This window comes from Platalea leucorodia (genome assembly GCF_965183815.1).
Source record: "Platalea leucorodia genome assembly, chromosome: 15".
NCBI classification, from domain to species: Eukaryota; Metazoa; Chordata; class Aves; order Pelecaniformes; family Threskiornithidae; genus Platalea; species Platalea leucorodia.
The window spans coordinates 11,470,437-11,495,946 of record NC_138837.1 but is presented as its reverse complement, the minus strand read 5'-3'; the positions used below and the strand labels follow the sequence as shown (position 1 = coordinate 11,495,946).

At 50.5% G+C, this 25,510-nt stretch overlaps 1 protein-coding gene across 4 annotated transcripts in view; it reads right to left on the bottom strand.

Moving 5' to 3' along the window:
- Window positions 1–25,510, bottom strand: part of LRSAM1 (leucine rich repeat and sterile alpha motif containing 1) — a 28,379-nt gene that overhangs the window by 1,849 nt on the left and 1,020 nt on the right. For 3 of the 4 annotated variants that reach the window (XR_014229875.1, XM_082327845.1, XM_082327846.1), the window contains 22 exons: window positions 21,979–22,162; window positions 20,327–20,383; window positions 18,658–18,702; window positions 18,121–18,198; window positions 17,195–17,263; window positions 16,531–16,615; window positions 15,151–15,272; window positions 13,846–13,936; window positions 12,784–12,914; window positions 12,102–12,131; window positions 10,923–11,045; window positions 10,694–10,833; window positions 10,188–10,232; window positions 9,092–9,162; window positions 8,211–8,310; window positions 7,189–7,276; window positions 6,380–6,454; window positions 4,707–4,787; window positions 2,358–2,453; window positions 1,665–1,763; window positions 710–841; window positions 186–267 (listed from right to left, as the gene is read on the bottom strand). Coding sequence is in view for 3 of the 4 variants with exons in the window: in XM_082327845.1 (XP_082183971.1) it covers window positions 186–267; window positions 710–841; window positions 1,665–1,763; window positions 2,358–2,453; window positions 4,707–4,787; window positions 6,380–6,454; window positions 7,189–7,276; window positions 8,211–8,310; window positions 9,092–9,162; window positions 10,188–10,232; window positions 10,694–10,833; window positions 10,923–11,045; window positions 12,102–12,131; window positions 12,784–12,914; window positions 13,846–13,936; window positions 15,151–15,272; window positions 16,531–16,615; window positions 17,195–17,263; window positions 18,121–18,198; window positions 18,658–18,702; window positions 20,327–20,383; window positions 21,979–22,050 (1,912 nt within the window). In the remaining variant the exon portion in view is untranslated. The remainder of the gene's footprint in view (window positions 1–185; window positions 268–709; window positions 842–1,664; window positions 1,764–2,357; window positions 2,454–4,706; window positions 4,788–6,379; window positions 6,455–7,188; window positions 7,277–8,210; window positions 8,311–9,091; window positions 9,163–10,187; window positions 10,233–10,693; window positions 10,834–10,922; window positions 11,046–12,101; window positions 12,132–12,783; window positions 12,915–13,845; window positions 13,937–15,150; window positions 15,273–16,530; window positions 16,616–17,194; window positions 17,264–18,120; window positions 18,199–18,657; window positions 18,703–20,326; window positions 20,384–21,978; window positions 22,163–25,510) is intronic. The other variant, XM_082327847.1, reaches the window with a different exon arrangement.

Below are 25,510 nucleotides of genomic sequence, written 5' to 3'. Positions count from 1 at the left end.
TCGATGGGACTGGCTTGACAGCGCAGCCCGAGCTCCGCCAGCGGTCCCTGCCTCTCCTACTCGCACACCAGCCCTGCATGGCTCCGCTCCCCAAAGGGAGGCATCTGGCCCTGCAGATCGCCCCATTCAAGGCTCGGGAACCTGCTGCGAGTGTCAGAGACCAGGCAGAAAAGAACTGATGGTACCTGGGATCGTCTTGGCCACAGCCAGGATCTCCTGAGCTCGCTTGAGGATGGCATGCTGCAGGCCAGCCTCCGTCACGCCGATCTGCGGTGCAAGAGCAGGGCTGTTAGCTCTCGGAGGGGAAAGGAGGAGACACATGTCCCCAAGGGGACACTGCGAACAAACTCTTGGGCCTCGCTGGGAAGGCCCAGCCATGCCAAGGGAAGCACCTCTGCATGGTGTCAAAGCCAGATAAGGGAACTCCCCTGGTGCCGTTTCTACTACAAAGAGCATTTGGGGGATGTCAAAAGACAGGGCCAAGCTACAGCTCACCCTGCAAGCGCTCTGGGAGAGCTCTGGCCCACTCGGACAGGGCACAGAGCAGCACTGGCACCGCTCTCTGCTGGGAGGTGACACACCAGGAGCACCAACCCTCCTCCTGCCAGGCCACGAGCACGGCCACGAGCACGGCCGGGCTCAGAGCAAGGGCAGGTTCCGTCCCAGCGCAGTCGGTCTCATCCTGCACTGTGTATCTGCTGTCTCGTACCTTTTCCAGGTCACTGGCAGTCATGGTGCTGAGCGTTTGCAAGGATATTCGATGGTGTGCAAAGACTGGCACGTACTGTCCTGCGGACAGCTCAGTTAAAAGGTTCACCAGCTGCCACTCCAAGCCCTCCTCCTGCAAAACACAAGGCGAGCTCCCAGACTTCGCTCTCGAGAAAAAGCACGGGGACAGGCAGCAGCCAGGCTGGCAGCACGGCCAGGCACGCTGCTCATTCCTGCCCTCTGCCCTGCTCGAAGCATTTTGCATCCCTGCAGACACTAAAGCTCAAAAGCCCAAGAGCCGGAGGAGCTTTGGCGCTAGGCATTTTATGAGCACAATTCAAAATGCTGTGTTTTGGGAAGAGTGGAACATAACTGCTTTGGCAGCTGATGTCTGCAACAGCATCTGCTTTGCAAACTCAGGCTGAAATGCAGCCCGGGCAGAGCTCGGCTCCGTCCCTTTGCGGCCACCCCCGCAGGTATTTTAACAGCACGAAGCCCCTGGCTCAGTACATTAGGGCAGGGACAGACAGGAGTTGCTGCATTCAGACGGATTTGCAGGGGAATTCGGGGAGCCAAGCAGAGCTGGTTGGGCGTTCAGCTGGAACAAAAAGCCCTGTCTGGAAGGTGCTCAGTCCTCTGCTCCCAGCAGGTTTGACGGTGGGACGGCAGCTCCAGCTGGCCGACAGCTGAGGCGTTGGCTCCTCACAGACCTGGGCAGCCCCATAACCTCCAACGGACTGGAATGAGAGAGGGCTGCTGGGCAGCCCTGCTCAGAGCACGACGGCTCAACGCAGGGCAGCCCGGGGTCTCCGCGGGCTCGTCAGCCTGTGCGAGGGGCCTGTGCCCTGCTCCCTGCCTTCGCCGAACCTCTGGGTCCAGGCAAGGCCTTCGCTCCCCGCCCCGTGCTCTGCAGAGCGGAGCACAGCTACAGCGAAAGCATTAACTGCAGCAGCGACCTGGAGTTTCAGGGAGAGGGGCTTCTGGTTCAGCAGGCGCTGGTACTGGATCAGCCAGTAGTTCTCCTGTCTGGTTTCGCTCTTTGCCTCCATTTCCAGCTGAAAAACAAACTCATTCATTCAACAGCCCGAGATAACGTGGCGAGCGGTATTTAGGGCAGGTGCCTGAGTTGGACGTGTAGGAGGGGAAACCAACAGCCTGGGCTGTGCAGGGCCCGTTCAGAGCACTGCGGTGGGCACAGCTATGCTAAGATGGGCATTTCTGGCCTTCTGCAGGCTGGTCCCACTTTGACCCCCACAGCCAGGCTAGGGTTGTGCATCCCCTCCGCTCTTTGCCCCAGACACTGGAGCCTGGTCTCCTGAAGCTCAGGAGAGTCTGGAGGTCTTCAGGATTACAAGACCACACGCAGGCCCCTCGCGGGATTGTGCTCATCTCCCACTACAACGCCCTTTCCTGACAGGGGAGACTGATGATGATGATGGTGCCTCATGCTGCACCAGGGCACGGAGCTAACTGTGCCCCTGAGAGCTTGCATTAGCACTTTTTGAAGTTAAATCAGTCTCTGGATTGGACACAACCCCTCAGAGCCCTCCTCTGCTCCCCTTTATTCCCCTGCTGACCCACAGACCCTCTCCCTGCAGCCAGCCCCTGCGCTTCCTCATCTACAGCACCTAATTGGGGGCCTTCGTTACCAGTATTTGTCGCAGTTCTTCTTCCCTTTGCTTCTTTTCTTTGAGAAGCTGCTGCAGCAGGTAGCCGAGTGCTTGGCGTTGCTCTGTGATCACCCCCTGCAACAGAAGGACTCTGGCATCCACATCTCCGTACCATACAGCTGCAAGCCATCACCCTGCCCCGATTTCCAGCAAAGCACTTACCATACCCAAACCAGCCACAGCAGATGTGGAAGCCCTGTGCTCCACGGGCCCTCGGCCCGGCTGAGCAGACAGCCTGAATCCTCTCCTAGCAGCTGGCATGGCAAACTCAAGCTGCACCCATTTCTTTCGATCCCGTGCTGGTGCCAACCCCCAGCACACCCCGGGCAGCCCCAGACCGCGCTGGCCTGCAGCTCTTCATCGCTCCATCAGAAGTTCAGTCAATGGCATTACAAGCGTTCATGGTCCCCCCTCCTTAGCACAGAAAGACCACCTGAAACTAGGTCTAGAAGCCTGCAGGACAGGTAAGGCAGTGACCTCCCCAGGCCTTTGGGAAGCTTGCTTTCATTGGGCTCTCCCACCAAGCACCACCGGGTACCAGGGCAAGGCAAGTCATCCCTGCAGCCACACCGCTGGGCGATGAGGAGAGGTTAATTGTCTCGGGAACGTCAGACCACGTGGCATCTCTGCATGGTTCAGTCCCAGCTCATACCTGCTGGGAGGATCATTAACTGAGCAGAGGCCAGTAGTCATCGGCCGCAAGGACTTCAGATGTCCATGGGCAAAGGGACAAGATGTTGTTAAAGGGCTGACCTCCTAAAGAAGAACTGTGGGGAAACCTTCATCGACTGGCATCTGGACCCTACAGAGGGACAAGGTCCTCTGGTTAAGCAGGAGACAGGAACACCTACCCCACCATTAGCTGATCAGAGATGCTTTGCCCTGATGGAGGCAGGAAAGCTCTTCTGCGTCAGGACCTCCACAGCGGTCAGAGGGACAACTAACGACACGTGGGAGCTGCTCCAGCCGAGAAACCCAGGCAGCTTCAGCTAACCTTGAGATGAGCTCTCCTGCCCACCCGCACTGCAGACACCCCGCTGGGATCGCTCTCTCCCAAACTGGCCTTGCAAGAGACCTGTGCAAACGCCTCCCTTTCTCAGGGCGCTTTTGGTTCTTCCCGCTTTCCAAGGATTTATCAAGTTCATTACTAAAGCACCTGCCTGTTGGGGGAGGCAGGAGCGGTCTGCTGCACGGGAGGTATCGAGCGTGACTGCAGAAAAGCTTCTGCCAAAGCACTTTGTGGGCACTGCCTGGGCACTGGGGCTTCGATCACAGCGGGAACCTTGGGGCTGCCGACTGCCAAACGGCCGGGGGTACCCAGAGAGACGAAGCTGTTTAGGCCTTGTTTCCTAGTGTCCGGTGCCGAAGTTGCAAACGTACTGTGCTGCCTGCTGGGCTGCAGATGGGCACTGGGGCAGAGCCTCGTTTTCTGCACTCATCTGGAACTCCTGCGGTCAGCTAACAGGAATCATCCAAGTCCTGTGTCACTGGAACTGCATCTGCCTGGGGTTCCTTGGTCTTCCCTGCATGAGCTTTGGGCGGTCTCCCACCATCAGGCCTCCAACACTGCAGCGTTATACGGAGGAGCCGCATGAGTTAAGGTAGCATAACCCAAATCTCATAAGTCAAGGTGTCCAGCCCAGGGCTCAGAGGCAGTCCTGTCAAGTCAGCACTTACCGGCCTGCTGGGTGCACTACTCTTGGCAAATATATGGTGTTTGCTACTGATTTCGGGCTCACTAAACAGGTGACCTAACCTGGCAAATAGCACACACAAGAAAACAACTGATGCTAAGGCATAATAACAAAATTTAAAGCCAAGCTGCTTAAGCCAAACTTGATATTCCTCAATGTGTGACTGCTGATGAAGTCAGCCCATCGAATGGTGGGATGGCGGGGCAGAGCAGCCTGGGACACAAGGCTCAGAAACGAAGGGGCAGAGCTGACAGCCATCACTGGCAGGTGTTGAAAAACAAAACACAACACAACAACGTAAGAAGCCATGCGATGTGCAGCAGGCAGGTGTTTCTGGGACAGCCAACAACTGGATCGCAAAGTCCTTCCCCACCCAGCAGACCTGGAACTGCCCATTGCTATCAGGGCCAGCTCATTTGTCTCTCCCCTGAAAAACGCATCAAGATGTTTAGGAGCAGCAGCAATGTTCCCGTGTTACCATGACAAAGAGGGTTTTGTGGTGTCCTGTGGGTAAGTACCCTTCTGACTAAGCATAAAACCGTCTGGAAACTGCAAGGAGCAAAAGAAGCAAGTGGAGCTTTTACGATCCCAGAGCAGAGAGAGGGTGGTGGGGCAGCCCCAGGGCCCTACATACCTGCAGCGTCTCTGTGTCCAGTTCTTGCCTCTTTAACTCCAGCTGTGTCAACTGCAATAACTCTGTTTCTATTAATTTAATCTAAACAGAAGATGAAACATTTTTTACTGACATTTGAAATGACTTTAATTTATGCTCTTTTAAAATGAGGTCTAACTGCCGCCCTGGGAGGGACGGCACTGCAGAGCCGCCCAGAAGTTTGGGGAACCTGCTAATGCCCTTCCGTGATGGATGCTCTTAGGGTCGCTCTGCATCTTTTGCCTGAGGAGCTGTGTCCCCCGCTCTCTAATTGTCTCTCTACTCTAAACACCTTCTGTTCAAGTCTAGAAGCACGTTGCAATCAGTTTGTTCAGCCAGACCTTTTGCAGCCACTCTGGAAGGCAGCAACTAATTGTCAAAGTCCTCCTAGCACCACCGCTCAAACTGCAGGTTAACTGGGGCAGGGTCCTGGTTTCCAGATGCTCCAGCAAATCCCACAACGATACGTGCTCTTTCAGGTGGGGCAACTGAGACACAGAGAGGTGAAGTGAGTTGCCCAAGATCCCACAGCAAAGCCAAGAGGAGAGCCCAGCTCACCTATCTGCCAGGCCATCAACCATCCCCAGGCCACGCTGCTTCATGTGTGCCACCGACCACGAAATTCCTGCCGACACCGGGGCTCTGCAGCAGGCAATACCCATGGCTCCTGCCCGTTCACTGCCTGTGCAGGATGCTGGTGGGGTGGGCTGGACTTCAATACCGAAAGGTCCAGCCACGGTATGAAGAAACAAACAGAGCAGGGGCGAGCAAACTGCAGGGCTCTTATTGATGAACTCAAGCAATGGAGAGTTGTCAGACTCATCTCCTGGATTGTCCATGCACAATCCATAGGCTTCTAGCAGAGATTGGTCACTGAGTGACTCAATATACCCAAGCTCTTAAGCTTATCCACCAGCTCCTGGCCTGAGACTTTTCTGCTAGTGTCAGATCAGGAGGGAAGGTTCTGGAGCACTGTGTCAGAAACCAGCCACCCATCTTCGCGCATCAACCACTGCTACTTTCCCATCTTTGTGCATCAACCACTGCTACTTTCCCATCTTTGTGCATCAACCACTGCTACTTTCCCATCTTCATGGATCAACCACCACTACTTTCTGCACCAGCTCTTGCTCTTCCGCCCGACTATCGCATTGCACCTTCTGCAGAATGGAGCTCAGGAAGGCAGGCTGAGAATGGGAAAGAAAAGGTGAACTTATGGCTCAAGGTGCAGTTCTGATGTGCTGGATGGAGATGCGGTGGACTCGTGCAAATAGCAGCCCTGCTAAGTACACACCCTGAAGGAAATCGTAGTTGCAATTGCAGATCACCCCCACCGAGCCAATGCAGGTCTGTCCTCTAGTGACCACTCTCCAGCACTTCATCCACTTTAGTGCTGAGATGATTGAAGCAATGGCAATCCCACTACTTCCACGAATCTAAAACCTGCATTGACGCTCCCCCTATGGAGCTGGGAGGCTGTAGTTCAGCCAACACTGCCAAACGCTTTGTTACAGAGCTCTTAGCGATACAAGAGCTCTTCATTTCCTCCAGACCCTGCTCTATGCTCACAGCGCTTTAATCTTCCTCAGAAGGGTTTCATCAAATGGCGGTATGAGCCGAGGAGCTGGTTGCTCTTTCCTCTGTTGCTGACTCACCTGGTTCCTGATCTGCCTGTGCATAAGATCCTTCTTCACCCGGAGAGCTTCAAAGGCAGCTTTCTGCATCTCAATCTAAGGGACAGGCAAAGTCCTGCTCAGTGAGGTTGTTGATGCCGCTGCAAATGGGCTAAGCCCTGTTACCTTGCAGTGACTCACGTGCAAGCACCTGAACAGTGCTTACTCTGGGCAACCGTGTCCTGATTACGCCGTGACTTAGACCCCACAGTCCCGAAAGGTAAAACCCACTTTACAGACAGACACAGAAGTTATAGTCATGTTCTTCAAAGGCAGATTTTGAATGCTCTGTATGAACCCCATGTCTCCTCTCAGCAGCACTGAGCACCAGGCTCAGCGCGATAGGGCATGGCTGCCCAGCACTTCTGAAAAATGAGCTGCAGAGGTCTCAGGTTCAAAATGAGGTGTTCAAAGGGAGCAGAGGCTTTGAAAATGCTTCCTGTAGCCAGCCTGCCCCAAGTCACCCAGGAAACCTGCCAAAAAGACAGGACTTCTGTGTCAAAATCCTCTCCATTAATCATCAGACTGGTTTTGCTTCCCCTGGTCTGTGGTGCTGTCTTTTCCAAAAATTTGCTGTCTACTTAAAAAATAAATACATTTTCCTTTCAACCACCCAAGTCAGTTTGTTAGAATACCAGAGATTCTCAAAGCTTAGCACATGGTGTTAAATAAAATAAATTCTGCATGCAGCCCAGCTCAGCCACTGTTGCTCCTGTGCTCCTCTTGATCCTGCTTTCCTGTGCGGTTGCAGAAGTTGATCCCCCCCACAAGCAGTTTGCTCCCTCGCCTACCTGCTGCAAGATCTGACCGACAGCTTTGTTCTGATCCAGCTGTTGCCAAGCCAGGATTTGCTGGAACTTCTGATCCGTCTCAGCGAGGCTGCAAGAAGATGGATTTGCCATGGAGTTACTGTTGGGTCTCAGACTCTTGACACAAACAAGAGGAAAAGCAGGCAACAGGGAATCCGGGAATGGAGAAATTTGTTACTGGACAAGGGTGAAGAGCCGGGGCACTGCACAGCTGAAGGCTGGCAGGTTTAAAACCTCCTTCCCTACAACCAAACGAAACCTGCACCACAGAGCAAGCCAGCGCCGAAGCACCGCTGCCGGCATGTGCCCGGCTTGAAATCCAAACAGGGGCTGCTGCTGCCCCAGCAGGCTGCTCGGGCGATGAATTTGCACGTTGGTATCCTGCACTGGAAAGGGCGTGCTGATGAAGGAGACACAGACAACATGGCCATATATTGCCTGCACTTGCAGGCAGGACCGTGTCTGCTCTCTGTTGGGCAGGTCACAGGCACACAAAGTTGTTTCTGTTCAGTGCCAGACGTTGCCAGGTTAAAATTTCTCACCTTCTTGTAAACAGAGCAAGCCAGAATGCTCTCTGTACCTATAGCAATGCGACAAGTCCTACATACGTACGAACAGCATCCTTGAGACAACGCTGGGAGGTGAGGAAAGGAGTTCTGTGCCAGAGTTTGACACTGAACTGGCTAACAAAACACGAAGATGACCAGTCTAATTTCATCCTCCATATTTAGCAGAATGTATAAAGTAAAATAAACAGTGTAAAAAAGTGATAGTTCATCCAAAGTATGATTAACATGCATATTCTTGTGGTTAGAAGGTGGTTCATTTAATCAAGTTTGACAGTTTCTTTAAATTGCATTGTCACCTGCTCTTCCACAGCTGTCCTGCTGCATTCCAGCGGCTGCAGGAGTTCCCGGGTGGACATATGGGAATTACAGCAGGGACTGCTGGGAAGAAAGGGACTTTACAACAGTACCACCAGCCCCAGACATCTCCCACTGTACCTGGAGCAGGCCTGGTTGACAAGGTCTTGCCGACGAGACTCGTAGGTCATTTGGATGAGCTTGTTCTTGTAGCTCTCGGCCAGCATCTGCTGCATGGCATCTAGGAGACAGAAGTGCTGTCAGTCTGCGTCAGGAGCAGGCGCCTAGAGCAGGCGCTCATCTACCACTGCTGCTACAATCACTTGCAATTAACAGTGCCTTCTCTCTCATTTCCAACCTATCCTTGCTTTTTCTGTTTCATTCATTTCAGAGCCGACTCATTCAGCTGCAAGACTCATATCTATTTATTGGGAAATTAGCTGAGCAAACTCTGCTCTGCCTGCGCTTGCATCTCTTCGGTGCTCAGAGGAGCCCAGTCCCTGCCTACCGACACTCAGATGGGCTGCAGCTCTGCCCGTCCCACTGCGAGTGACCCATCCTTGGGGTGACAACACACACCCCATTTCCCTCGCAACCCCAGGAGATCTGTTCATGGTCATCATGAGCAGAAAAGGCTCCCTAGCACCATTCTTGTTCACCATACACCTCCTGCCTCACGCACCTGATCAGTTACCATCTGTTTGGTACCTCTGAAATATGAAGCACTTTGTGTGCTTACATCCAGTCCCACAAACTCCTTGTGTGACATGCTGCAGCTACACAGGGAGCACAGCTTGCACCTCAAGGAGGACCGGCAGCGAGCTGAAGGTGGAAGCAGTGGATCAGCTATGGTACACGTGCAATGCTACCCCCTGCAGCTCTGCCCCGCTGCACCAAGCAACACAGCAAGAACGTGTGTGCGACAGGAGCATCTCCCACGTGGCTGTCACCTATTCGGTGCATCTCCAGAGGAACCAGGCCTTTCTTGCACCTTACCACCCCAAAGAGTTGTCTGGACTTACAGGCCACTTCCCTTCTGCGTAGATGCTCCGTCTCCTCCTGTGTTATTGCCATCAGCTGCTCCATCCTTATTCTGCCGAACAAACAAGAACAATTCAGCCACTCTTTCAAACAAGCACTCTCTCGCTTCTCCTCCACCCACCCAGCTCAGAGCCTAAAGGCTGGGCAGATTTGCCCTGCCACCTGCTCAGGAAAGCCATGTACTTATCAGAGACACAAAAGTCTCAGTGATTTCTCGTGAGGAATCTCTAAGTCTATGGGAGACAACATAAATTTTGCTCAAAACCATGGGGACAATTGCTTCTTAGGCTGGAAAGCTGATCTTTCTCAGAAACAGAACATCTGTGCAACGTGCACACATTCTCACCAAACACGGTGCTGGTCCCTTTCTTTGCTTTCCTTTCTCTTGAGGCTTGACGAGCACATTAAAGCCGACCTCAGTGAGCAGTGCTGCTGAAAGCAGCAGCCTGGCCTCCATTCCCGCCTCCCCTGTCCTCGTCCCAGCACAAGCACACACAACGCCACTTAACAGATCAGGAACTGGTGAGGCTGGAAAACTACCTGACATACAAAGGGATTATTTTCAGCCAGGTCAGTGTCCCCATCCACTTTACTGTGCCACAGCACAGTTGGCTGAAGGGAGGGGGCAGCACATAGGCAGGGGAGAGTTGGGGACAACCACTTTGGGTGGCAAAGCTAGCTCAGAGTGTTGGCTGAATGGCAGCATTGCTTTCAACGCATTCCTCCCAGCCTCTACACGTTACTGGACCATCTTCACAAATGCCTTGCTTTCCAACAGATGTCGGATTTCTGTTGGTCCTTGATAGTGGAATACAGCTCCCAAACTCCTTAGCTAGGACCATTCAGAGATGAAAAAGAGGTAAAATCACCATCCCACGGGGTTTGCCAGACTGGGTAAGACCAGGCACATCTAGTCCAGTGTCTTGCCTCCAACAGCGACCAGAACCAGCTGCAGGTATGAGATGAACCTCCCCTGACTTACGGTGGATTCAGACTGGTGGCTCTGAAAGGGAGGTCCCAGCCCTCTTCCCAGCTTTTTGCCCCTTTTCTAGGACATCTTATTTGAAGGAGACTCACCTCTCATTCTCCAAGGATTTCAGAATGTCTGAACTTTGGTTTTGCCTAAAAAAAGATAAAACAAGAGGTTTCCATCAAGCTGAGCAGGACATCCTACTCCCCCAGATGGCAGAAAACAACTTTGCTTCCCATGCACGGAAGAGCAGCTTCAAGCAGGCTGGTAACCTCGCGTCAGCACCAGCCCAGCAGGAGATCCAGCAGATCTAGGCAGTGGTACCTTCAACTACTTCAAATATGCACCTTCCATGAGGAATTCAAATTTCTTCCACAGCACTGCAAAACTCCCAACAGCACCCATATGTGTGAAACACCATTTTTTAAGGTGTGAGATTCCACGTCCTTTAAACGGGACTTTGGCAGTTCAACAGCTAAGGCATCACCTACAGACACCGATCCTGACCAGTTCCTTAAGACTCAGAAAGGGCAAAATGAACTGCTGAGAATGGGACAAAATAACACGAGCGCCCGAGGGACAGAGACCACTGCAAGACACCCTGGGACCCTACCTCTGGTTGTCCTCTAGCAGCTTCTGGATACGGCTGGCAATGCCTTGCTCCGCTTGCTTCAACTGCTGCAGCAGCTTCAGGCGCTCCTCCTCCAAATAGCGCTGGTGCTTTGTGAGACCCTCCTCCAGCCTCATCTGGTCCTAGGCCAAAGCAAGACAGAACCAAAGGAGAAAGTGGTCAGTTTAGGAACGGCAGCGTCTTGTACGGGGCCTGCCCAGAGGAGACCTACCTCTCTCACTGTCTGCAGTATCTCGTCCTTCTGACTGTTGATCTGCTGAACAAGCAGAGCATGTTCTCTTTGCCCCATGTTCAGGCGCCGCTCAAATTCCAGCTTCTCCTGCATTTTTTTTTCCTGAGAGGAGCAAGAAGAAAGATGAATGCCAGAAATCAGTAGAGTGCTGGCTCTGCTCCTTCTCAAGCAAGAACAAATTCTGGCAAAAATGTACAACGAGGCACAGTAATCCCCTCAACTACAAGAAAGCAAGCCAAATGGCAAACAGGAGGCTTGAGTAAGGGATGCAAATATTCTCTCCTTAGGAACCCAAAAACTGTGAAGCAGAAGCTGCTGCTCTCTTTATGACAGTCTCCAAACTCCCCACAACTCATTTCAAAGTCACGAAGCTGAAATCCATGGGCATCAACCCATGCAACTGAAACAGCCGATACAAACACCCGGAGGGAAGCCCAAAATTAAGGTTGTGTTCAGTTCCAGACGGAAGGGGACTCCCGTGTCTGAAGACAACAGAGGGAAGGCAGCAGCCAGCTACGAGCAGCTCTAGCCAAGGGGAGAGGTGAACTGCGTGACGGGAGCTTCTGATTATTTCCAAGTGAGCCTTGCACGGGGGAAGAGACAAAGACCAGTGAAATAAAAAGAAGAGCAAACTAAAAATGCAGCCAGGTGAGGGGAACGGAGGACAGAAACAAGGAATGGTGGGAGAGAGCGGGAATGGTGGCACTATGAGCCAAAGGGCCAAGGTGGGAGCCACCGAGGGGCTGGCGTTCGGGGCAGGGACGTACTGAGCAGTCTGTGCACGGGCTGCTCACACACGTCTGCCCACCTCGTGAAAAACAAACTGAGCCTTCAGCACAGAGAGGCAAGAAAAAAGCCACCTGCTGTGAAATCCCCCAGATCCAGCTCTGCAAACAGGGACTGATTTAAACTGGAACTGCTTGCTCACGAGAGAGACGGCAGCTCATCGGCTGTGCGGGTCAGACCAGTCAGCCACAGATTCCCCCACGCTCCCACTTGTCTTCTGCAGGGAGGGTGAGCAGCTCTGGGGGGGGTTCTGCAAGAACTCAGGTCTCAAAACATTCCGTTTTGGCTGAGAAACCGGATAAAAGGAGGAAAAACAAGAAAAAAAAGTGGAGCTATTCTGCAGAGAAAGCATTTGCAGGGGTTCATCCTTACCTTCCTCTTCTCATAATCCAAGAATTTGTTCTGAAAAATAAGCAATATCAGCAGACATTTACTCCCAGGAGCAATTTTTTGTAGATATTATTAGCCCACATTATATCTTTCCCTAACTGAGTAAAGACATCAACCAAAGGCACAAGATGATTAACATAGCCACAAAGTCCAGTCATTCATGCTTCTCCAGGGTCAAAGAAATTTACTCTGTATTTGCTAAACAGCACAGGAATTAGCACAGCTTATCATAATTACGTGCCTGGCCTCCCCTTTCCCAGGTAGGGCTGGACATGCCTAGCGCTTGGCTGGGAATCACAAGGTTCTTCTGCAGCTTGCTCTCCCCCCCAAAAATCGCATGTGTGCCCACGCTGCACACACCGTGTCACATTGTCACCCCGCTCCCTTGACTGCATCATTGCTTTCAAGGACAGAGACAGTTCTTTACGATCCAGCAGTCAGCAGTGGTAACACCATCCCCAGCTGTTGGGGAGGAGATGAGGCACCCACACCCACGGTGCTATGTCTGCTTCTGGGCACCGATGCTCTCTTGATCCTAAAAGACATGTCTCATGGGGGAAAAGGTGATAAGGGATGATGCACTAAGTGCTGGGGGATCCATTGATGGAGCAGAGAGATAAATCCGAAACCCTCTCCCACAACTTCACACGCAGTGGAGCCTCACCTGCCACTCGCTCTCCTCCTCCAAGTACTTATGCACTGCCCTGTCCACCCCATCCACCGAAGGTCCTCCTCCATCACTCTCCAGCGTGGGGAGCAGATACTGCGAGGGAGGGTAGTACGCAATTCCACACTCTGGAAGGTATCAGACAGAAAAACAAGAACATTTGGTGCATAAAGACCTAGACCTCCTTGGCAGCATGGCCGAGGGCTGGCTGGTGTGTGAGGCTGCTTCCAGAAGGGCTCCTTCAGCTCAGGCAGGCTTAACAACAAGAAGCTCTGAGGGAGACAGTGCCACCCCATTCCCACCAGGAAGACGATCAAAGCTAACCTGCTCGGAGAGAAACGCTTCCTTCGCACAGGTACAGGCATGTTGATGTCTGCAGGGCTGCAAACGTTACCGCCCATATTAAAATACGTTCTGACTGTCCTTTTACTTCAGGGATTAGCACGATGTCTGGCAGGGCACTTCCCCTGCATTAAACCTCTTCCAAACCTCCCTGTCTGGATTAAACTCAGTGCGTGCAAACTCACAGTACATTATCTTTGTCCTCTGAGTTTTCCATCTGGTTTCATCTTTCTCTTAACAAACCATCAGTCTGCAGCCCCCCAGTCCTTTCTCACAGAAAATGAGGGTAGCAGGGACCTCGAGTGGCTGCTGACTCTATCTCCTTGTCCCAAGGCAGCTATACCTGGACGATGCCTAAACCTCCTACTTGAGAAAATACACATGAGAAAACAAAACCACAGGGAGATGCAATGACTTCTTACGGTCACTCAGACAGTCTCTGACTCAGCTATTCTGGTGTTTTAATAAAACCATTATAAATTTCAGTGTGACAGTAAGAAGCAAGCCTCAAGGAAGGACTCCTGTTTCGCTTTCCGCCAGCAAAGACACCTCACTCTCTGACCAGCCTGCCGCGTGTGCATCAAAAACCAGCCCAAGCAGAGCCAGCCCGATGCTCGTCCTTCATTAATGCAATCTGTGAACATGCCACAGCACCTAATGAGAGCACAGCGCAGCCCCCCAGGTTCTCACTACCATCCGCACACTCTCCTTGCTTACCTTTGCAGAGGAACTGCTGAATGGACTCTGTGCCTGCACTGCAAATATCAGGTGATGGGTAGGTCATGGAAGAAGCATCCAAGGTCAGCGTCTCCAAAAGAGAACACACAGAGCTGCAGGTTATTCTGGTGGCCCAGCCGGACTCCAACTGCGGTTATCCTTGCAGCTCCCCAAAATTTCACTTATGGAGTGATAATTTCACGTTACCCTAAATTCTGACATAAATACGAGTTTGTATCGAATTTCTGCTGGGGGTTTGACACCTCTCAGAGGTGACTCCGCTGTCTCTTATTTGGGAGCTTCTGAGCTGGTCCTTCAGTGGAACATCGCCCTCACGCAGACATGTCTACTTTGTGTTTAAGCACAAGAGGGCACAGCACTTCTCAATTACAGAAATTTTCTACGCATTTCTGTATGCAGGAGCCCTTAAGCATGATGCATGGAACGGATGGTGATACAAAGGACACGGAGAGAAGAGCAGTACAGGTAAGATTAAGCGGAAGGACCACTTGCTGTTTTGTCCTACTGTGGCCACCAAAAGGACCTAAGGTTGCCTCCTGTAGAGAAGAGCTTACAAGGAAGGCCCAGAAAGGAACCACTTTATCAAGGACAGGGGAGCAAGCTGCACAGATCCCTCATCTCAGAGACTGCCCACAAGAGAAGTGAAGCCTAATGTTGTGTGTTCGAGACAGGAGAGCATCTATTCGCATCCTCCATGCTGGTGCCTGAGTCAGCCCTGCTGCCTGACATTTGCACAGCTTAGTACTGACAAGTGTGGCAGCCAGAAGGTAACACATCCATAAAAATCTTGATGCTTGTCCCATTTTGAATGTGCACTCCAGGGAGCCAGAAACTTATGGAGGCTGACAATGAGTCAGAGATCTGTCACGGCAACGGCGGCAAAAACCTCATCGGAAATATCCCATCTGCTCATTCAGAATCAGCCTTGGTGGAAAGCGGCTGAGTCAACCTGAGCCCACCGGCACAGTTCGTGCTCGCAGAGACAGCCCTGGCAGAAAATACCTGGGGGTTCACTCCCTGTGGATGACTTTTGTCATGATTAAGCCATGGCAAAAAGTGATCAGAAAAGATCAAAGCAGGAAGAGTACGCAAAAGCTATTTTGGACACCACGAACCGCATATAGCCTTGTTACAATCCCCCACAGCGGGCCCTGCCCAAGCCCTAAAAATTCACTTTCTATGCTAAGTTTATTATCGTATTGAGCAAGTAGGAATGGAAGCAGCCTGCAGCAGAATAAACAACCTGCGAAGGGGAGAGACAGACACGGTTGGCTGGGTGCGTACCTCCAGCGTGCGGATGTGAGCCAGCACCCGCGGCAGCTCTCGCAGCATGTTCTCGCTGATATCCAGAGTGCGCAAACTCCGCAAGCCGCTCACGGTAGCAGGCAGCTCCTGCAGCTTGTTACCTAGAGAGAGAGAAAAGTCATTTAGTACCACATAACTTTTCCAAAGCAGGACCCAGCAAGTTCATCTGCTGGAACACCAAGCCACAATCCTACGTATGACTCATTTTCTGTACTCTGCTACAGGGACGGGGCTATCACGGGTCACACGAGGGCTCCAAAGGCTGCCGTTGCCCACCAAGGCAAATGGGGATCACGATCTGCATGCACACAGCCCGAGTGCACGGGTCCAGCCGTGGTTCCTCATGCCGAAACGACCTTCTCAGCTGAGGTCACTGCTGCAGGCTGGATCTGGGGTCTTTACCAGGAGAATATTCGTAACATGGAGTCGTCTTCCCTTCGGTGCAAGTACCAGAGATGGGAGAAAGGGGACTGCGTGTGGGACTGCACATCTAGGGGTCAGAGGCCAGGTGCTGCAGACAGATACGGCAATGAACTGAGCTGCGCTTCCAAGTTCCTCGCCCTCCATTTCCTTCCCTGTTTCAGCAACAGCTCCCTGTAACAAAGTCTCCTTTTTCTCCCAAATTTATGGCACTGTGTACCTGGAAAATGCCCAGGAGTCTTGAAAAGAGGTACGGTTGTGACCTTTCTGTTAGGGCTGTGCAAACCTGGCGGGGCTACACAGACCCACAGGACCGAGCGCCGGGTGTCGGTGGACTTAATTGTAATCCAGTTTATCTGGGCTGACTGCTCTGCCTGCTTCACTGAACTGCTTCTGCCAAAGACCGTCTATTTTTCTTACACTTGAATCTGCATAGTCTGATTTCTCAGGTTGGTCTAAATCATATAGGGGGACAAGCCCTGGCCTGGGACTCCTCTTGCAGGGCACAGAGGGGGCTCCCAGCTCGAGGTGGGTCTCACGCTCCCAGAGGAAGACGCGTGCCTCCAGCCCGCTCGGCGCCTCTCGCCGCAGGAATGAGGCAGCTGGGGCTCTGGAATGCCGGCCACGCGCAGGCACGCAAGTAAGCTTTCAGCTCTTGAGATCGGGCACGATGACCCAACCACCTCTCCTTTGAGAGAAGGCAATGGGCTGAATGAAAACATCATATGGACCAAGACTGACCCATTTTCTGCTCTGATAATTCTCCTGCCTTGCCAACTACTTGAATTCAAATCTTTCCTGTGTTCTTCCTTAGCATTCACAGTGTAAACCATTTGGTGCTTGCCTTGGTTGAGAGGAATAATTACTAACGCAGCTCAACACGACCCAGATAATAAAAGGTGCTTTGCTCAGAGCACCGACAAGAAACATGTGCCATACCTTTCACATTGAGCATCTGGAGCTGGGCAAGGTCTCCTATAGATTGTGGAAGACATTTTAAAAGATTCCTTTCAAGGTTTAGGACCTAAGGTATTAACAGAAAAGATATTCAAGATAGTCTTTATACAAGTCTCAGGTCTCCTACACACCTATGCTGTTGGGACTGTTTCCAGGCCCAGAAGGACAGTCTGAAGGTGGGTTTAGACAATGTTTTCTAGGCTCCCACGGGCGAGCGGTGGCTGAACCTAGGGCTGCGCCCCGAGCAGAGGGGACCCTCAGCGTGCACCACGACACGCTGCACCGAGTTCTCCACATAATCACACCAGGGAGAATGGTAAAACATGAATATTTTGCGAAATCAACGGGACTGGAAGCTCCAGCTCTGCTTGCTCATAGCAGCTGCTTGGCAGTGTGAGCCATTTGGACTGACAGCCCTTGCACTAAGCTGGGACTATATAATTCAGTGTGCCTGCTCTTCTCCTGCTCTCCCTCTCCAACAAGTCAGTTCAACAGCAACAGTCAAGTCAGTAAGATAGATCTGACATTCTGAGGACCATAATTTAAGTTGTGATTAATTATAAAACAAATAGCAGTAACCCCCTATTTGTGCTGTCCTCTAACGTGCCCTTTACAGATGCTTGGGGGGCAGTTGCAAGTCTTTTACCTGAAGAGATGTCAGCTGGCCAATATCAGCAGGAAGCGATGCCAGCTGGTTGTCGTGCAGGTCTAGAACCTGGAAGAGTGGATGATTTCACCAAATGAGGTTGGGAAAAGAAGTCATGGTGCAAGAATGAAAGGTCATGAATTATCTAGCAATGAAAATTACTTCCCTTCCAATGGGGCTTTGAAAAGCGGTTTAAGTTTTCAAGGAGACATAGGCACTTAATTCTTGTAGGTCTTTTGAAAACTCAAGCCTCTATACATCGATAAATTAACAAAAGACTAGGGAGAGGAGCGACACCAAGGGAGTTGTTCCACAAAACTGGATGAGCCAACTGGATAAATCATCTGCATGGAGCCAGCCTGGCAGAAAAAGACAGTTTCTTCAGGATCAGTGAGCTGAACACCAGTGCTGGCAGAGGGAGAGGGCAGGACTATGCCTGGAGACCTTCCTCCACGGGGAGGGATGAGCTGCTGGCGTGACTCTGCCTCTTGTGGAACCACAGCACGAGGGTGGTGGAGCTGAGAGCCCTCAGCGTTTATATGACAGGTAGGGCAATACAGCCCCATCGCGCCCGGTCACCCGTCACCAGTTTCATTCACATGACCCACCAGTGCAGAAGAGAGATGGATCTACCCCGTAACACGCTCAGCCCTGCCCGACCACCACTGTGAGAGGCTGCTGAGGGGGACAGTGTGGGATTATGAAGAGGATAAATGAGTCCTGGGACTGATGATGATTTTATACAAACCACTCAGTGACCGCTATCTACCTGGGAGGTAAACCTAGGAAAGGCAGGTTTCACACCTTGTTACCCGTTCTTGGTGAAGACAGTCAGACAGAAGGGATTTATTCAGGCTAGTGTGTTCTAATGCAGCTAGAATGCAAGGAAAATAGGCTGCAAATTAACTGCTAAAAATCACAATTACCTTCACAGTTATGAGACTCAGGAGGCTGCAGGACTTTGGAACTAAAGATGTCAGATTATTCGTATGAATAATCAGCACCTGAGAAGGAAAAATCCCATTGAAATATGAACACAAGAGATGCTGCTGTCTAGAACAAGCACATTTGTTGAGATTTAATTGCGGAGGCTGTATAAGAGCTTAATATCTTATTCAGTATCATATAAAATATTAAAATAATAAATGGATTTTCACAGAAGGTCAAACATTTAACATGAGATCTAAACAAGAGCCTAGTTTCTTACATGAGAAATACCATTACATAGGCTAAGATAGAAACGATCACCTCATCTTTCATGACAGAAGTTAGCTCTAAAGCACACAGGCAGGATTAGTCCTACCCAAATTGCTCTCTATGTAGCATCGTACAAGTGGCCAAATTCATTACAAGCAAACTTCTTCTGAAGTAACATATAAACAAGCACATAGTCATTTCAAACACAACAATAATACTCAAGCATAATAATAGAATCATCTAATAATTTCTGATTGCAACATTACCTTTTTTTGCAAGACTTTACAAGTTGCAAAGGCCCCATAAGGAACCTAAAAAACAATTAAAAAATAGTCGTGTCAGACTTCTCAAGATACTATCTTTGTAAGCACTTCTACAGTATCCACCTGTAAAGTGTGAATAATTAACTTTAATGAAAATGCAAGTGATGATACTTAAAATTCCTGGCCCCTGGTTTTGGCCCAGGATGCCAGCATTTCCCAGTCAGCTTCCACTTAAACAGCTTGCAATGGCTCTCCACAATACGACAGTGCCGTGCATAGCACAGAACAGACTGAGGTTTAGGCAGAAGTCCAAGTCTTGCGTGATTTAATATTCAGTGCGCAGATGACTCAAGAGTTCAGGCATATTTTCAGTTAGTCATCATACAAATGTATCCTATGGATTTGCAACCTCGGCAAACACGCTGCAGTGGGCTAAGTGAGGAAGGTGAGCAACAGGCGGGGCTGAGCGGCCTCATACGTGCTAGGCTCTGCAGGAGAGGGGCCGTCAGAAAAGGGATATTCCCCCAAATCCAGCCCAGGCCAGCCAAGGCTCGGAGCACCACGACCTGCTCTGCAGCACGGAACTGGCATCGGCCAAACTGTTGTCCAGAGTTAATTTTAAGACCAAACTGATGGCTCGCTTTATTTATTGAGACTACAAAGGCTAAAAAGAAGACAAGCAAGACAGAGTTTTATGGTACCAATCCAAAAGGAGCTGCTGGGGATCCGAGACCAGCTGCAGCTATGAATGGAGCTGGCTTAATGTGCGTCTTCTGTCTGCCACCCTTTTACCCAGACTGGCTCGCAGACTGTCCCACACAGCTCGCAAACCTACACACAAGATGCTGTTGGCTTCTGTTCTTGGAACAAAACATCCCAAAGCCTCAGCAAAGCCATTTCATACTGCACAGCAGAGAGCTGTCCTCTCCAGGATGGTCCCAAATCTCTCCCGAGAGAGCAGTGCAATATCTATTAGCTTGTTTGGCAAAGGCATCCTGTGACAAAAGGTTACGCAGGTACACGACAATGAATAAAAGCTGAAAGTGAAATAGAAACAGGCTTCTGCTTAACAGGATTGCCTGGCTGCCAGAATGAAAAGCTGTGTCTCCTCCGAAAGCCTGGCAATCTGTCACTAACCGCTCACACTCCAGCAGACAGCTTGTTTCTAATTTAGTTGGCTGCCATAAAAGAAGCCAAGCTGGAAGTGAGATTTCCATCCTTAACCAGCAGCCTGGAACCAGGGATTTTCACTTATCCAGAAAAATAAGCGCAGGCGGCAGACTTTGTAGCTCTAAGATTAGAAACAGTCAGACTTTGGCAAACAAATTCCCTTACAACTTGTAAAATTAGGCCATGAGGTCCCAAACTAGGGTCCTACCAAGGTACTGGTGGAGGGTATGAGACCGCTCTGCCCTTCCCATCTTGTCAAATGGAAAAGGATTCCCAGGACAGAAATGTTGTGGAAGCATCAGGTAGGACAGGCAATCTCCCACCCGAAAAAAGCAGCAGAAGCCCTCACCTGAAAGCCAGAGCTCAGCAGACATAGCAAGAAGCAGGCCAGTAACAAGGCCATTTCTGTCTCAAGGCTCATAGACATGACACTCAATCTGACAGCTGGTAACAAGGAGCAGAGAACTCAGACCTGTGAATACTGGAAGTTGTAGAAACATACCTCCGAGAGTTCACATTTGGATATGTCAAGAATATCATCAGCACCAGCTTCTTTTGCCTGGAGAGAGAAGATACGCACCCAGAGAATTAGACCCTGCAGAAATACATGGCCTCTTGCTGCATATTGACCAAACTACTCAACTGGCCTCTCCCTAGAAAATGCAATTACAGTTCCCTGCCGCAGCTATGTAATTCAATGATGATGCTAGAAGCAAAGGGTGTGCTGCTACAGCTGCAGCAAGCAAAAGCAACTGGGAAACCAAACTGCAGAAAAACCCTTTTGGTGCAAGAAATTAATTTCTGCACGAAGAACCGAAGCACATCCTAATTCTGCAATTTTAACTGAAAGGATACGGAAAGGAAATGATGGGTTCCCAAGAGAGGCACCTCCTGGGAACAAGAGCAGTGCCGTCCTAGCCTGCAAAGAGCCTGCTGTGTCATTGGCATGTCTCACCCAGCAGACTGGCCTTCTTCTGAACTGTATGCAGAAGCCAAAATAACCTCCTATTGCCTTTTTGCTTCCACGGGACCTGCAGAGCCAGCTCTGCTGTGTAAGAAGGAGCAAGGAGTCACTGCTTCTGTACAAGAGTGGCTTTCCATATTCAAATCAACTACATCCAATGCAGTTGCTAACAGCAATGAAACTGGACAAACCTGACCGTGAGCAGCATTACATCTCTGGAATTATTTTCTTAAGTAAACATACTGCAAGAGGCAATAAAACCTGCTTGTGTTAGTGCCTCTGCTAAGTCTTCAGAACTGGATATCTGACCCTAAACTAAGCACATGCAATACAGAACTAATCCTAGAACGGAGATATTAAGCTGTCCCTCCCCAGCCCCACAGGAGCTGAAGAGAAACCCTCCAACTGAACAAATTCAGTAGAACTGGTTTCATTATTGGCACATAACAAAGCCTTCCTTTCAAAAACACCCCCTAGACATCCACCAGGCATAATTTTGTCACTTTTAAAATGCAGGTGCCTCTGGGGTAGAGCACAGCCGATCCCCTATGCCAGCACTGGTCCACAGCTCCTACAGCAGAACAGGTGAAATAATTCAAAAGAAGATTGCTTTCAGAAAGCCAACTTTAAATCTGCGGCTGCCGTAAGGCAGGTAGTTCTGCCGACCTCGCTGGCATGACAGCAACCTGCCGAGGATCTACCCCAGAGGATCCTGGCCAAATCCTAGTCCAGGAAAACAAAGACCGGCATCTAACAAATTAATCCTCTGAAGGACAGGAAGAACGAAATAATAATGAGAAGTGAAAGAAGGGCACAAGGAAAGCCAATTATGGTGGGAAAGGGGATGTCACAGGTTCCTTGGTAGGAAAAGCGAACTGAGAGATCTGTAGGAGTGAAGGGGCATGGAGGAGAGAGGAGGGATGGGGTCCCAGATGTGGGCTGGCAGGCGGGGGGCAGGACGCTACGTGGAACCACAGTGGCAGCGAGGGATGGAAGTGGCACGAAGGGGACCTGTGGATGGGAGGGCAGAGGGAGATGGGGAAAGCAGGAATTCTCTGACGTACATTAGGAAGATGAGCTGCTGTCTCGGTGAGATCAGTAACGTGATCACTGTAACGCAGAGGACGTAGCCATTCACCTGGCATCCAGGACCAGACGCAGAGAACAGAAAAGACCTCGGCATTGCTTACCAGGCACATTTGGTATTCAAGGCGCTTCCGAGCATCATCGCTGGGTTTCTTCTTACGGAAGAAGAGTGGCATCTTTAGTTTTGACTATAGCCCCGTCTCAGTGGCACAAATGATCAGCGTAAATAAAGGCAGAGGGCTCCTGGAGTATGCGTTTGCTGGGGAGCCTGGTCTACGGAACTGTGCTCTAATAAGTGGGGGGAAAAAAAGAAAAAAGAAAAAAATGACCGTCTCAGCAATTGTCTCTGTTTAAGCCCTTCTCTGGCTTGATCAAACAGGCAGATTCCAGCACACCTCCACGGTGGAAGTGTTAACACGAGCCGCAAAAGCACTTCTGTGTCTCTGAGACAGGTTGATTGTCTTGGTCATCCCTGTGCAAGATAAATTAAGTCAAGCTGGAACACATACAGAGAAAGGCTATTGAGTGGTCAGGAAAATGCAGGGTCCACTCTAGGACAGGACCTAAAAAAGCTGTAACTGTATCAAGAGATCGAGCACCAGGGACAGAACCCAAACTATTTAAACTCAAAGTCAATTCTGGCACAATAATAAGCAACTGTAAAATGTTCTAGAATGAAGCTAGGCTAGAAATGTGAAAAACTCCTAATCCTGAGAGCAACACAGCTGTTTTCCCCTTCCAGGGCAGGTGAGAATAAACAAGACCCCAATGCAGTTCACAATACAGGTAACGCTTTGCCGAGTACAGCAGAGCCTCCTCTGGCACGTCCACAGCCCGTCCCAGCCGCCTCCCGGGAAGTCACGGGCACCCCGGGCAGACCCTGCAATCAGGATGCGTAAGCTAAACTTTGCTTCTTAGCTTTAAGGGTTGTCTCAAGTTAACAAAACACTCGATTCATTTGCTTTCTAGGCCGAAGCAGAGTCGCACAGGAGCACTTTTCCCGTTTTAGTCAGTGAGATGAAAAGATTCTGCTTAAACACCTCATAGCTTACAGTCAGATTTTTAACAAAATAAAGCCAAATCAATTCCCAATAGTATAATAACTGCCTGCAAAGCTAAAAGAACCTAACTTCAAAAAAACCTCTGACTACAAACCAGAGCCGACCGCTGCTGCCCCAGCCACGTGCCGGGGTGCGCTCTCTGCCCGCCCGGGCACTTGGGAGCTTCCCCCAGGCTGTGTGTCTCCAGCCAGCTTGCCTGCTCCGTCCCGGCTCACGGCGCAGCCAGTCCTTCCCCAGAACGGTTGTTGGGGTCACTACAGGACGGAGAGCTGGAGAATGGTTTTCTGTTAATGCAACTGGGCTGCATGCAAAGGCGCCAGCTGATTCAAGGGTAACGGGAAGAGAACTTGAACCAGGAAAAGGGAAGAGTGGATGGCAGTAAGAGGCCTCGTGAAATCAGACCTGGAGGTGGGTGAAGGGGTAACAGAAACCGGAGTCAGTTCTGGAAGAGGAGTGAAGCAGCAGGGGAGAAAAAGGGAGTGTGCTGCCGGATTTTGTGGGAAGGGCAGAAAGCTAAGGCTGGACAAGAAACGGGGAGACCAGCTGGTAATTAGATGGGTACCAGTTGGGATGTTGGGAAAAGAGGGACGGGGACCAGCAGAGTGATAAAATCAAGGAGGAAAAGGGTTCATCTGAGGCTGCCTGAGAGCAGGGGGCACAAACTGGCAATGCAGAAGAGTCCGAGTTGGGGCTGCTGGTGAACAAGGACTCACGAAGGGAGCTGATGCAGGCGGGACTGAACCTGGCTTGGGGATAAGACCGGGGTAAGATGAGAGAAGAGCAGAAGAGCAACAGTGAGCCCAAAAGGGGGAGACTTGAACTGGCCGGGCAAGAAGCCTCGGAGTGCACGGGGAACCTAAAGAGCCATGGCCAGTGCTGCAGGGCGAAGGGGGTGGGCCCAGGCAGGAGCTACAGCTGCCCAAAGTCCAAATGGAGATAGACACTACGAAGCCTGCACTGGAAGTTTCACTTTGCCATGACTTTTTTAAACATTGTTTTAATAAGCAATTTTAAAAACAATACAAAAGAGTCAATACTTCACCAGTTCACCAGTGCCTTCACCAGTAAATGGCACAGCTACACAATGCAGTTAATGTAGTGCTCAGTGAAGCTCCCGTGTTGTACATAAAAAAGATGGTTCTCTGCCAGCTCAGCATCTACAAATTGGTCTCAAACTGTACCGAAAAGCATGTAGCCACAGGATACAGCCAGAGATGTTCCTCACGCATGGAGATCTCCGCCAAAAACCAAATGGAGCTTTATGTAGACAAATCCTTCGTGTAAAAGCAAAATATAACTTCAGTCTAAATGCATCCAAGCACCTACCCTTCCTTTCACTCCAGAAACAAGGAGGCGAAGGTGTCCCCTGTTTCGCTGTACTGCTGTCATACCGCGCTGCTGGACCCAGCGAAGAGACCCAGCGGAAGGTGGCTACAGACAAACTCATTCTGTGCGTTAGAATCAAACCCTAAGAGTTTCAGGGCTCCTTCCCTGCCACCCCACTTTGCCGCCTTTTTAACCAGTCCAGACTACTGAAATGCGCCTCAGGCTGAGCTCCCCCAGGCGGGGAGGCAAGAGCAAAAATTCAGATTAAGCAAGAAGCGAAGTTCATTGTCAGGAGCTACAGTTTGGAAATGCAGGAAAGCAATCAAGAGCCATAAGGAAGGGTCAGCCATCACAGAGAGAAACAAAAGAAGGAAATTTAAAGACGAGAAACCAGAAGGACAAAGGTGGCTGCAGCAAGATATCCATAACTTTGCTGAATGTGTTCAACTCTTTGCTGAGGACTTGTGTGTCCCCTTGTCATGTCTTACCTTCTCTGTTACAGCTAGATACCTTTTATTAGTCATGTGGATAATGGAAAATCATTAAAATTTCACCCCAGAAAATACAGAAAGACATAAGGGCTGAAGGACAGACAGTTGAACAGGGAAAGAATCGTATCAGCAGTCAAAAGATGAAGGATCAGACACTCATTAAAATGGATTGAACGGCCTTTAAATGTCAAAACTTGCCTTAGTGCAAAGACATGTCAGATCTGCATCAGCAGAGCTGTGCCTCTCTCTGTGACATTGGCTTTGCGCGCTCTGCTGACCATCACCAATTTTAAGTGAGACAAGCACTCCGCAGTCAGTAACGAGAAGGGCCTTTGCCATGTACCCGTATTTGCCATGATGTAATTTTTATTTATCAAGTTATTGAAAGAACTATGTCTAAGTGCCTGGGACAGCACCCAGCCTGCAGTAAGTGAGCATCCATGAATTCCAAATCCCGCGTCCCTACGGGTGCCAGCGGCTGGTCTCTGCAGGCACCCTGCCTGCCTACGCAGCAGCAACGCACACGCAGGGTGAGAAAAGGCAGGGGAATGTCTGCTGCGTGTTTTACAGTCTGCAGCTGTTTGGATGCTGAGAGTAAAATAAAAACAAACCCCTAATTTTACAAACAAATGTAATCAAAGCGAAACAGCAACATGGCTACATAAAAAGACCCAAACCAAACCCCAATTTTTGAAACATTTTGGACATCATAAATACGGCATGGCACTGTAAGAGACAAGATGGGGGTCTGGAAGGAA